The sequence below is a fragment of the Pelecanus crispus genome, chromosome 10 (genome assembly GCF_030463565.1).
Source record: "Pelecanus crispus isolate bPelCri1 chromosome 10, bPelCri1.pri, whole genome shotgun sequence".
Classification (NCBI taxonomy): Eukaryota; Metazoa; Chordata; class Aves; order Pelecaniformes; family Pelecanidae; genus Pelecanus; species Pelecanus crispus.
In genome coordinates, this window is record NC_134652.1 from 40,789,000 (window position 1) to 40,802,897 (window position 13,898).

At 41.2% G+C, this 13,898-nt stretch overlaps 1 protein-coding gene across 3 annotated transcripts in view; it reads right to left on the reverse strand.

Moving 5' to 3' along the window:
- The window catches only part of PCDH15 (protocadherin related 15), a 400,140-nt gene that overhangs the window by 190,181 nt on the left and 196,061 nt on the right, over positions 1 to 13,898 (reverse strand). For all 3 annotated transcript variants that reach the window (XM_075717276.1, XM_075717274.1, XM_075717275.1), the window contains exons 11-12: positions 5,266 to 5,400; positions 3,982 to 4,131 (exon numbers count right to left, since the gene is read on the reverse strand). In XM_075717276.1, the coding sequence (XP_075573391.1) occupies positions 3,982 to 4,131; positions 5,266 to 5,400 (285 nt within the window). The remainder of the gene's footprint in view (positions 1 to 3,981; positions 4,132 to 5,265; positions 5,401 to 13,898) is intronic.

Here is a 13,898-nt window from a genome sequence, read left to right on the forward strand (position 1 = left end):
CACCACCAGCCTCCCAGATGAAACCAATGCAACTCAGTAGCACACAAACTTGTTTCCACTGTTTTGCTCACTTCTCTTAAAGGCAACAGGGAAAAGAGGGAAATGCTTTGCTCTAACCACCCAGGGGGGAAAAAAAAATTGGAAGAAAACCCAATTTAATTTCACTTGTAATGATTTTTTTTTCCCTGCTATTTGTGGTTATTTTCAAGCGGAGCCTAAGGATTTTTTAATTTACTTTTTTTTTTTTTTAAAAAAAGAGTGTACCAGACAGCAAACACAATCTAAACTATTAACTAATATGTTTGCATTTTTTTTTTTCAGGAGTGAAATAAAAAACAATTTCCCACTAAATGGGGCAAGCAGCCAGTACAAACTGGGGTTATTTGTACATCCTCATGCAACTGCACTCAGCAAAGAAAGAAAAAAATCTTAATCCTTTATTACCCTCAGGATAATAAAAGCAAAGTGGCAACCACATGAGAGCACTTACACTGCTATATCAGAAATTTGCATTTTTGTAGAAAGATGACATGCTTCATAAAAGAAATACTTTCTTGCTCATCTCTGAAAATAAGTCTGAGTAGAGAGTTAAGTGCAAGCCAGTGCTTATGTGTAAATGATTATGAGATTGTACAGATTCACTGAGGTCAGTGTTCTTTTTCTAACCTACTTTCTCTGATTAGAGAAAGTGGTTTTTACAGACTAATCATATCTGACCTGGGTGATTTTCCTCTGGGAACTATCGCAGCTGATCATCATCTCAGAGCAGAGACTCTCAAATGATTCTTAAACCAACGATGAGATAGGGTTACAAGATGAGTTTGCTCTGCACACAGAGAACAAGCCAAGTATATCATCAAAATCATCGGAGTAGCAGTTTAAAAAACAAAAGTCTGTTTTCCATTTGAGAAGGTATTTATAAAGCAGAAGCAAACAGCGATCAGGCAGCACATATCCACCTTTCTGGCCTAAGGAAACCCATGGGTATTTGGGGCACCACAGACTCGGTGGCTACTCGTAACTCCCCAAGACAAATCCCATTTCTCCCATTCTGTAACACTGAATGAAAGACTCAGTGCCTGCAGCCTGGGCAAAATAACAAGGTGAACAACTTCCCAAATACCCCAGCGGCCTGAAATTGTCACTACTGGCATTATCACAGTATGCAGAAATCTTAAGATGACTCTTAGCTTCTTTTATGTCAGTCAGTTTATAAGCTCAGATCATCTGGCAATGCAAGATTAGTTGAAAAACCACCCCTCTCCCAAAACAGCCAGATCTTCTACCCTCCATCTCTGACCGCATTATAAACTCACATAGTCTGAAAGCAACCACGCATTGACCTTGCAGACAGAAGTGTGGAGGAGGGAAAAACCGCACTCTCCAAACTCTTACGTTTTCCAAAATAATTTTAATTTTTAGCACAGACAAGTTTAAGGCCTGACTTCCCCACTACTCATTTCCAACTTCACAATGTCATTCTAGAAGGGACCTGTTCTAGCTCTACTTCAGGCATTAGCTAAGTTCAAATGCTCTGCACAACGCTTACATCTGAACTTTTCTTCTTACCATTTCTGCCCTCATGCCTGTTCGTCCCTGCAATGTTTCTAATCTGCATACGTTCATCGATCCGATCGATGCTCTTTATACAAGCAGTTACACAGCGTCAGTGTGGGAAGGCGAGCGGTGACTGCCGCGACAGGCACTGGAGGAGCAGGAACGTAATCACCTCTCAGACCAAACCTGCTCACGATGAAGTAATTTGTGTTTCCGCTAAGCTAATTCTGGTGGCACAGGCTAACGCAAATGGCCCTGCAGAGCCACCCTCTTGCATTTTCCCCGAAGGAACAATTTACTAGCGAATTCGTACTCCCGCTCTTTGCACGCCTCCAGGGTCTGAAAATATCTGCAGTTGAAACACCAGAAAGTACAAACCCTTAGAACTAGCACATCCCCTTTGAAGTCGGGAGTACTTTAGCATTTTCTGTTTTAGAAAAGCACAGTAGCTGCTCTACTTCATCCCAAGTATCATGAACACAACTCGGGCAGCTCAGAGCGTCCTTAAGGCCAACTGTGGGTACTGAAACCATTCTTTTCACACATGCTGCAATCTCATTTAGCAACATCTTCTGCCTCATGTTTCCTGGCACATGCTCCTTTAAGAGGAAAACCCACTGAGATAACTCAGATACTTACATCCATAGCACACAACTTTACCTGATGCCCTGCACAACACAGGCCATGTGATAACCTGATAACCGTAGTGATTTATTTTTGGACTAGAGTGCTTATGCTTTAGGGAAAAAAAAAAAAATTAAGTTTTTTCAGCACTGTTTGTATCTCTGTACCTTAAATATCGAGTGAGTGTATTGCACTCGCAAAATCATAGAATCATAGAATTGTTTAGGTTGGAAAAGACCTTTAAGATCATCCACTCCAACCATTAACCTAACACTACCAAGTCCACACTAAACCAATTAAGGGGAGAGTAGCAATTTCATGTTTCCTGCCTTGGTGGCTGGATTGTTTTTAATGAAGGTAAAAACTAGGAATCATTAAGATTGGAAAGGACCTCTAAGATCATCAGTCCAACCATCAACGCAACACCACCATGCCCACTAAACCACGTCCCAAAGTGCCACGTCTGCGTGTTTTTTGAACACTTCCAGGGATGGGGACTCCACCACCTCTCTGGGCAGCCTGTTCCAATGCTTGACTACCCCTGCGGTGAAGAAATTTTTCCTAATATCCAACCTAAACCTCCCCTGGCACAGCCTGAGGCCATCTCCTCTCGTCCTACTGGTAACTACTTGGGAGAAGAGACCAGCATCCACCTCCACATGTTTATAGAGGGAGTTAGGAGTTTGAGAGATGGTGCAAATACAGCTCCTGATGTCAAACCCCACATGCAGCTCCTGAGCTCTACCTGCCTTTTGCTCATTCAGGACAACAGTATTTAGTCTTTTTTTTTTTTTTTTTCCCCACACAGCCTTGTGCATAGCTTGAAGGAACTTAATTATGTCTAAAACTTTTATCTTTCCCTCAAATCTTGCTGAAACTGTCCCCATGGCTCTCACTGATGCTTTTTAAGCGCTTGTAGCCCAGACTGATGAAAAGACAAGAATAACATTAACAAAGATCCGAAGATAGCAAATGCAGCAAGTCAATGCAGCTCAAGTAGGGCATGAGCCAGAACAGACACTGAACTCTCTCCTAATACTGTTACATCACTGCTACCTTCAAATGCTTAATTCCTGATTACATTTCAGAAAATGGTATTTTTGTTACTTAAGTCAGCTGATGAATTTTTTTTTTCCCCAATACTCCCACTGCCTTCTACCATCCTTGCATGCCGACCTCCACTAACAGTCTTCTCACCCATCTAGACTGGAAGCACTCAGGAGCACGGCTGAGACCTTAGAAGAATTACCACCCAAAAAAGCCTTTTTCCATTAACTTCAGCACAACCAGGATTCACCTCCAGTCTGCACCGAAACGTAAATCAGTGCTTGCAAACTCTAATTAAAACTGCTTCTCTCTCTGGGCCTGTTTTCAATGCATTTTTTGCTGCTCATTTGCTCTACAAACAAACGACTCTAGGCTCCTGTAAAAACCAAAGGGTTTTATGACATGGTAAAACATTTCTGGTTATGTTCTACTGAACTGTTTACCTGTTCTCCCAAAATGTTTTATTTCAATATCCCGCTAATACAAGAGAATTTTTTTTTTCTTTTGAGATTTTTCAGATGAAGAAGTTTTGTAAAACTTCAGATGAAACAGCTGAACTGCAGCTATACATCTAAGACAGGCCTATAATTTACTATTAGCAACTTTTTAATAGCCAGGTAACTGATGAAGTGGATGGCGATACACAAACTTCATTCCTAGCTCTTTTCAGTGCATTTCCAATTTGTATTAACAAGACCATCTACTGCTAACAAAAAGTGAGTTAACAAAGCTAATAAAAAGACCTGAAATTACCTTTATAATGCCTTCCCCAGGCCTCATATCTGTATAAATCTTGACATTGTACGATATATTGGAGAAGGTTGGGGAATTATCATTTGCGTCAATCACCAGGATATTGACTGTCACTGGGACACTCTCCTGTACACCATCAGAAGCTGTCATCTTCAGGATGAAAAAAAAAAAAAAAAGCAGAACAGGAACATATTTTAGTGGTGTGTTCTTAATACAATTCCAACTATGAGAAAATACAGTATGACAACTAAAAAGCAGCATTTCATTTTTCATTTTTGTCTGCACTTAGAATTACAGGAAGTTTCAGCTGAGCTTGAGCCTGTAGTGTGCAAAAGTCAGGGCAAAAGCAAAATGAAACAATGCCTTTAAAACATACTGTGTCAGATTAGCAGGAGAAACGAGAGGGAGTAACTGTTTCCCAGGGTTGGGGCCTGGATCTGAGCGGCAGTCCATGGCTGGGAGGGCAGAGCCTGTCCCCAGCTGCACTGAGCACCCTCAAGGAGCAGGGCAGCTCACAAACCTGTCTAGCACTGCAAGTCTCACCTGGGCACGGCCACAGGCAGGAGCTGCTGTACGTATGTTAAACCTCAAAGACAGCATTTGAAGGTGGGACTTAAAGAGCTAGAGGCCTTCTTATTCCATAGAGGAAATCCGAGCTCTCCTTTCAAATGCTAAACGGGCAGAAAATACGGAGGCATTGACTGGGAAGTCCTGCAGAGGAACAGGGTTTCCCTACAGCATGTTTGCAAATTGCTTTAGGGCTGTTAAGATGTTTACTCACAGACTGGGAACTGCCTGAGGGAGTATTAGGTCCATTTAAGCTTCCCCCCCCTTTTCATAAATACTGCTGGTTGTGGTTTGTTAGCCTACTTTTTTGTTTTGTACTAAAATAAAGTGGAAAGGCCATTACAGGTGTCATGCTCCTAGCTCAAGGGCCAAGAAAAGAAAAGGCAGAGGTGGCCTCAAAGGCCCGGCCAGGTACAAAAGAGAAGAGTCAGACTGTCATGGGAGGGCTGTGAGGAGCAGGATACAAGCCTGGGACCATGGAGATGGTGCTGGTCGGGGGATCTAAAATGGGGCTGTCAAACCAAAACATGTGCATTTTGGAAGAGCACGCTACCCCAGCTATCAATTCCCCACCCCCCCCAATATTGCTGCTGCTCATCCTTCACTGTTTTTCTCCTTCTGTGCCATTTGAATGATCTACAACGATGTAATAACTAATGATTTTTCAACACTTGCTCTGAACAATACCTGCTGTGCCTTCAAGGGCATTTAGCTTACCGAGAAAGTGTAAAGCTGCTGGACTTCTCTGTCAACAGGCTGCAGCAGGGTGAGGTAGCGGGTGATGCCACTCTGAGTCACAGTGAAAAACGTATTGTAATCATTCAGAAAGAGATGGAGCTGAGGATCCTTGGTCTTTAAACAATATTAAAAAAAAAAAGAGCATTTTATTATAAATTCATATATACCATTAAGTTTCCAATTACTCAATGCAAGTGCTTGTTTTAGTTGAAACCTAAATAAGCAGAAAGTACAAATACTGTGACTAGCTGAATCTACAAAACTGTAAAAAAAAAAAAGTAAAAAATAACACTGCTGATCTAAAAATTGAATCTTCTTGATGAAAAACATTAAAAATATACTTTAACCTACAGAGTAAGTAAACCCAATGGTAAACAAATATCTGTATCTGCTAGTTTTAAATAATGCTTTTTTTCATTAAAACAATCATTTTTAAGCCAAATCTAATTCACCAATATAAGAAACCAGATTCAAGCATTTGTCTTCAACCATATTAAAAACAAAACTTATCTTGATTAATGGAGCAATAAAACAGTTGGGTTGATGCAATGAAAAAAGATAATCATATGTGTTGAAGCGTATCGCTAAATAGATGCTGTTCAGAGATTCTCTTTATGTCTCAAAAAGAATCGAAATATATTGATGCAGAATTACGAATGTCTCAGTTGATCAGGTGAAAACCATAGTAAATCAACTGTGGTATAATTTTTCAACAGGAAGTAGTGTTTTAAGGTAGAGAGGAAAGAAAAAAAAGCAAGTCAAGGCTTTGTGAATTTGTTACTCATGACCTCCCCTAGGTAGCCTGCGGGAACACAGATCCCAGGTGGCTCCAGGTACAGCTGGGCGAGCACCAGGAGTGGTGCTGCGGCTCTAATGCTGCGCGCAAAACCATGCCACATCATCAAGGTAGGGCAATGCCTTGTGAGATATCCTGAGCAACCACTCAGGAACTCATCCCACCGTTTCCGTCCTCTCTCCTAGCATGGTTGGCAGATTAGAAGAGTATGGGGAAGAAGAATGAATTGTTCCCTGGGGATAAAGACTGACATTAGTTCTGGGGCAAACAGAATCTCAGCTAACAGGAAGGGGAAGGAACGTTTCTGCCACGGACAGAACCAGAACTCATTACTGTATTCACAAGGAATAGAGCAGATTAATTAAAGTCCGGAACCTCAATCCAGTTCCTTCCAGTGTGAACTTACCAGATGGATGCAAAGCTGCAAACTGGACTTCCTACCCTCAGCCCTTACCCTGCAGCCTGCTGGCTGCCAGCACAGAGCAGGTAAAAAGGGGGTTTCAGCTCTGTATGCTGTGGTGGTTCTGAAAAGCCCCACAAATTGAGGCACTTTTCTGGGATGTCTGTGTTGTTGAAATGACAGAAATGTGAATCGTGACTGGGATGAAATCTCTCAACACCTTCCCCACCTCTTTCAAGATGCTATTGAGTTATTAAACTGATTAGACTGCAAGGGTCACTCTATATTACGGTTAAATCTTAAAACAAACTACATTACCTTTTATTGCCTACAGTATTCCAACAAACATTTCTGTGTCCTTGTATGCAATCTGGTTAATTTAACCTGACTGAATGTGCTACACTCGGTCATTAGTTATTTAGTTTATTTCTGTTACATGAGGCGAGGTTACAAAAGAGGAATGCAAATGTGATTACGCAAAACACAAAAGGCTGGGAGATGAGTCCTATAAAAACTGTTTTGAACTGCCCCAAATAACGTGGAGACAAGGAACCAGAGGACTAGTACCCATGAATAAAACATAACAGAAGATCCAGTGGCTGCACAAGGTGTAACTTGAAAAGTATTTTTTACCTGCTACTTCCCAACATAATTCTACAGAATGGGCCCCATACAGAGTAGGATGCACAACACAGTCAGAAATAGCTGAATTCAACACATTATCCAAAAAGTAGCGTTACGGTCCTTCTCTGAACATTTTCTCAACCCGAATCCAAAACGCTTCTAGAAGGTTAACTCCTGCCCTGTCATTGTTGTCGTTCCTCCATAATTAAAAAAAGAAAACAGACCACTGGAAAGTTCACCAATCCCTACGGTATAGCAAGCATAAACACTTGAGCTAACGCTAACATGTGCTACGTGTCATAATGAACAACTATGAGGACAGATTAGTACAACAGAAGGAGAAAGAGAAACTTATTTTAGCAATCCAAAATACTCTAAAGCGCACATTTTGGAAGGCTAAGATTATACTATTTAAATGAGAAGCCATTTCAGTTGCCGAAAGCTACGTGAAAGAAATATCAAAGCGTTCCAAATGAGTGGTTTCCTATTGCCTAAAGCTTTGCTGCAACTATGCCAGCTTTCAGTAAAATTAAAATTCATTTTACAGCTAGCAACACAAACGGCAATCTCCTTTTTTCCATGAAAAATTACAGAAGGTAATTGCCAATAATTGCTCACTTTGTAGACACTACAAAGTCAGTCAAAAATTTAATTTACAAAAACCCGGGTTAGCTGTTACAGTTCTTGGTTGTCATGCCATTTTAAACACTAATAAACAGTATTTTTTTCCTACTTTGTTGTTGAGAAAAACCAATGATGGAGATCCCATACACTCCCAAAATAATCTATCCTATTCCTTAGCTATTCTTGTATTAGAAATTTTATCCTAATGTGCAAGTTAAATTGCCTTTACTGCAATCAATGCCTATTTCCACTACCTTCCATGCATATCAGACCTACAAAACAATTTATTTCCTTAATCTTGGCATTGTTACGCTTTTACATTTTTATCACATTTTATACTGAAGGCAAGTCTGCTCGAGTTAACCGTCAACATTTTATGTGGCAGATAGTGTGAGAGAGCACAACAATCCATCTATGTTGCCAACGCTACTTCAATGCTTTCATTTTTTTTAACTCTTATTTTATTTTGGGGCCTGGACTCAAGCATTGTGATTTCTGACTACATTACTGGGTCATGTCGACTAGCTTATCTCTCAGAAATTGTTTAGCATATAATTTCAATTAGAAAACTATCAGAATCCACACAAAAGAGTATACATGCAGCCTGCAAGGACCATTTCAAGCATGCAGTTCAAACCTGATACCGTTTACATACTTCAGGCTGACTAGTAGGTATTTTTTAAATTAAAAAAGACTTTTTGTTATACTTAAGATTTCTAGAAAGACATATAATTTTTTAATGAACATAAAGCAATCACAACACAATCACAGTACAACTTTAGGCCCTAAACGAATCTGGTCCAATGTGCTTAAAGGGCTCTTTGCAGGCTTCACAAACCAAGCGACAGTCCCAGTCTCAAACACCGACAGGGCAGACAAAAATGAAGGAGGACAGGGGGAAATAAATGAATAAATCATGCAATTAAAACAAAAAGTTATTTGGCATACATAATACCCAATACCTACGGGAATGGCACCTGGCGCAAGCTACAAAGAAAAACACACGATACAAAATGAACACAAGTAAGGAAACAGAAACCCATACCGATGGACATGGTAAAAGCAGTACGTTTGGGGAAAAAATGGTTACATTTTTCACATACAAAAATACAACAAAACGAGACACAGAAAGTGCTCCAGTGCCCTCTTAATAAACAAAGCCTGCATTTGAATTTGTTCTGCTTGAAAATTTCTGGGGAAGTTCCTGAAAGTCTGCGCGGATGGTAACGTTACATTTCTGCTGCTCCTTTCCTCCCATCCCACAAGGGCTTACGAGCAATTCCTAAAGCAGTTTCCTACAATTTACTAAGATTAAACCAAAACGGCATGATATTGTCAAGAATGAGCAGACAATGACACATATTCTGTATGTGTTTCAACATCTCCAAGGACTTTTTAGAAGGAATATATTTGGCTGTTAAACTCTCCAGGGTAGCCAGAACAAGCTCCAAAAGTATCAGAACTGCTTCAGGCTTCCTGACTGCTAGCACAGGCTTGTCTCCAAAAAGCTGTAGCGATAACAAAGATAATTTAATGACACATCTTGGTTTTCCAGCATTCTTTGTGTGGAGGACGATCAGCACTGAAATGCCCATGGAAGACCTGTTTTGTTGAAGAGGTGTTTCCAGCATTTGCCCTCCTCATTTCTGGGTGCAAGTAGAAAATCTTTTCCACTCACGTCTTTCAATGAAAAAATCTGGGATTCACAGTCTTGCGGAGGCGAAGCAAGTGAGCTTCTCAGTCCCACTGACAAGGGGTTTGCAATCAGACTGTGTTGGCACTGACCGCGTAGTTTTTCTCTAACTTGTGTGAGATGAGTTATGCAGGGCCCGATGAGATGGTCCTCCAGGTTCACAACAGCTTGGATGGAATAGACAAGGTAGACAGAGCATCTGGAGTGAACTTCCTGCATCTTTAACATTACCATTAGATATTGGAAAAACAAGCTGAAGCACAGCTTAGATCAACAGCATCCAAGGAGAAGAACAAATCGAGTCTAAATTCTGAGCAACTGAAAAACTAGGGGAGGTAAACCAGTCTGAGAAGGCTTTGCCCAGGACACCCTATGAATATTTTTTCTCCTTAATAATTTTTTTCTTTAAAGTTCAGTTCATTTGAATAATATTTAACTGTACAATTTAAAATAATAATAATTAAAAAAAGCTCTTCACCATTTACGTCATCTCCACTTTGGAGGAAAAGATATCAAAAGCCTAATGAGAGAACCAGGATGGATGCTGAGCAGTGCTTTAATTCTGAATTCTTTCCATCACCACCAAAACATCTCCAGCCCCTGCACAAAGCAAGGGCCGAGGCACAAGCATGACTACAAAGTCGGGCACTAACAAGCGCTGCATTGCTTGTTAGACTTTTTCAAGTAGAGGTGCAAAGGGCCATGCCCCTCCCTGAATGAAAAGCTGACAGAAAAGTTTTGAAATAAATCATCTTCTGTTCCTCATACAAGTGAGCCACTCCTGGGAGAGGGCACGAAACAAAAGCCAACATCTCCAGCACTTCCCTAATTAGCGATAGCATTTGTTTAAAACAGGGCAAATATACAGAAAACAAATTCCTTCAGGACTCCAAGGAACTCAAAGAGAGAAAGAATAGCTTCAGAAGGCAGAACGCATTAGATATTCATCCTACACAAATAAAGGAAGAAATACAATGCTACGGAAGCGATTCGATGTTAAGATTTTTATTTTTCCTTCTTAAGTGGAAAGATTCAGAAAAGGAAAAAAGCCTATCTTTATAAATCCTAAAGAAAAAGAAGCAGCCTTTTTGCTTTGCCTTTCCCTTTTGTTTGTTTTAATAATTATATTAATGGGCTGTTACATTTGGGAAGAATATTTCCCGAATTATTATTTTGTAATGTGACTATTAGAGTGTCACAGAAGTGCTGTACAGGGATAGCAGTATTATGACAACTCTCCTCTTGAGAGAATACCAGCTGCAAAACAAAGTTCAAACAATAACAGTGAAAGATATAAGCAATCAGGCAAATATTAGAGAAAAATGCTTCAGTACTTAAAATGCTTCAGTACTCCTGGATAAAAAAAAAAAATCAATTATTTTTCCTTATCTGGATATATCATTGAAAATCCGTAACCTGCATTTGTAGTTACATTTAAAAGTTATTTTAACCATTATTTGCTCTGTCCTCTTGGGTTGCTACTGAGACCCCTTTATGTAAAATAATCGTTCTTTAAGATTTCCCACAAGTTGGCTGGAAACACAGATGCTGAGCAACTGTCTACTTAGTTTGACTTCCACTTCATAAACATTAAACATTAATTTTTAAACATTAAACAAGAAACTGATCTGGTAGAAAAGGATCTGGAGAGGAACTGACCCACGTCGTACTCCACTGCCCAGGGATGCTGCACTGGGCTGTAAGCATCTGCAGAAGCATCGGGGTTACTGAACAGGTCCTTTTCTGAACGCGTGCTGGGACATGTTTAAACACTTTTCAACATGTACTGGCACACCTTATAAACACGACATCAATTTTGTGTTCTAATGAGCAATTACCTCACACCCTGAGTTTATTCATCAAGACACTGCACGTGGTATCGGTGAACACCTTGGTAGTTGACTAGTACGTACTGGACAGGAACACCAATTAGCTGCTTTCAACTTGGAAGTTAAATCCTGGGGTTTTTTTTGTTTGTTTGTCTGTTTTTAAGAGAGATGCGACAAGGTTGGGCATACAAAGCAGTAAAATGGTTACTGTGTAGCTTTTTCACCAACCCTACCTATGCGAGTAGTGTGGTGAGTGTTGGTCTCTTCTCCCAAGTAGTTAGCGATAGGACGAGAGCAAATGGGGTCAAGCTGCGCCAGGGGAGGTTTAGGTTGGAAATTAGGAAAAATTTGTTTACAGAAATGGTGGTCAAGCATTGGAAGAGGCTGCCCAGAGAGGTGGTGGAGTCCCCATCCCTGGAAGTGTTCAAAAAATGGGTAGACGTGGTATTTCGGGACGTGGTTTAGTCTCGTCTACCCTTGATTGGTTTAGTGTGGACTTGGCAGTGTAGGTTAATGGTTGGACTGGATGATCTTAAAGGTCTTTTCCAACCTAAACGATTCTATGATTCTATGAGTAGAAGAAATTGGTACTCCCCCATGGAAGCAAGTGGCTCAGGAAGCCTTATGCAAACAGCAATCAGATCATACTGTTTAAATTTCTCATCTCAGCTTTGGTTTACTCAGGTCTTAAGGTAATCGCGTGGCTTAATTTAATTTATGCCATTTAAACAGAGCACTTAATTATATCAGCACTCAGCAGTGCTGCTCAAGTTAAAGGTCTGTTTGCAATAGCACATCTATAAATTAATTTTTGGAAGGTTTAGAGCGGGACCCTATTACAATTCCCACAAGATTTAAATTTAGAATGTGTTTTGGTTTTTTTCTTAAGATACATAGTTAAGATGACCTCTTTCCTCACGCATTTATCTGAGGACAGGGACTTATTTTAATATGAAATATATTCTCAACTGATTTGTCAATTAGAAGCCTGAATACATTATGTTTAGCCAGTGTCAGTATTGGAAACTAACATGCACAGGCACGTAGAGGACCTATGTCAACCTCTCATCAGCAACCCCTACTTACTAAATACATTAATTTACTACGATACAATGAAGCCATCAGAACATTAAGATCTGCAGAAGTTAATAAGCATTACCTGTGCTTACTAACCCACCCTGAGCTACCATCTAGTCCCAGCAAGAAGGCATCTGTCATTTCAGTTAGTTTGGCTGTTTTATGGATGAGTTACATGCAATTGCTGGACTTCTGCTGGAAGTCTCGTGCCCACAACAGGTTATAAGCACCACATGAATCACTGACAGTTAAATCTGATTCTCTCCTCCCTCACATCCATGTCACACCTCCATCATTTCATAGAATTGGAAAGAGCTGTTCTGGCATGAGCCAGGTGGTGCCAAAGGAATAGGAAATGGCACAGAGCACTTCCACCCGAGGACGAGGCTGATCACCGTCTCTGCGGCTGCAGACAAATCTCTATGTGCCAAGATAAGTCTACAGCATTCTGGAAAGAGAGAGGACGCATCGCCTCTGGCAGATCCAATGGATCACACCTGGCTGGCCTTAAGCATCAATAAAACATGCAAGAGAGAAGACGGATACAGTCAGGGAATCCGGCACCAGGTTCCCCGAGCAGTTCAGGTTGCTGAGACAGAGCAACCCTTCCCTCCCGCCGTATCTCCCAGGCTTGGTAATGAGTGCTTACGGCCGTGCCGCTGGCCCTTATCCCCCCACACCCAAGGGAAGTGGCCGTGCAGGCACAGAGCCATCCCAGCAGCAAGGAGGAAGACAGGCCTTATGAGGAGCGGCTGAGGGAGCTGGGGTGTTTAGTCTGCAGAAGAGGAGGCTGAGGGGAGACCTGATCGCTCTCTACAACTACCTGAAAGGAGGGGGCAGGGAGGGGGGTGTTGGGCTCTTCTCCCAAGTAGTTAGCGATAGGACGAGAGGAAATGGGCTTAAGCTGTGCCAGGGGAGGTTTAGGCTGGAAATTAGGAAAAATTTCTTCACGGAAAGGGTAGTCAAGCATTGGAACAGGCTGCCCAGAGAGGTGGTGGAGTCCCCATCCCTGGAAGTGTTCAAAAAACAGGCAGACGTGGCACTTGGGGACATGGTTTAGTCTAGTCTACCCTTGATTGGTTTAGTGTGGACTTGGCAGTGTAGGTTAATGGTTGGACTGGATGATCTTAAAGGTCTTTTCCAACCTAAACGATTCTATGATTCTATGAGAACACGAGGGCCGCTGGCCAGGTTCCACCGTAGCCCATCTCCCCCGGCACACGGCATTACATCCCAGCGATCTTCAGTCTTTTGTCCTCACTTCAGGGGGACGGGGTGGGGTGTCAAAATGAAGTCTTTATGCCAACATCATTTCCCAGTCTAGAAATCCTTGGCAGTTTCTCATTATGCAACACTGAAATGTTGCACTTTTTCAGTAATACACAAAAATATGTCACTGGAAAACTTCGCTCTGTCTCATTTTGTGTCATGTGACTGAACATGTGATTTTCACTAGCTTAACCAAACTCCTGTTATTCATTATCCAATAAAAACATGATGTAACAAAATCAAGTGTTAAGTTCGCTATGAAATACTTCTGGGCCCTTGAATGGTTGTTCCCTCTGGGTA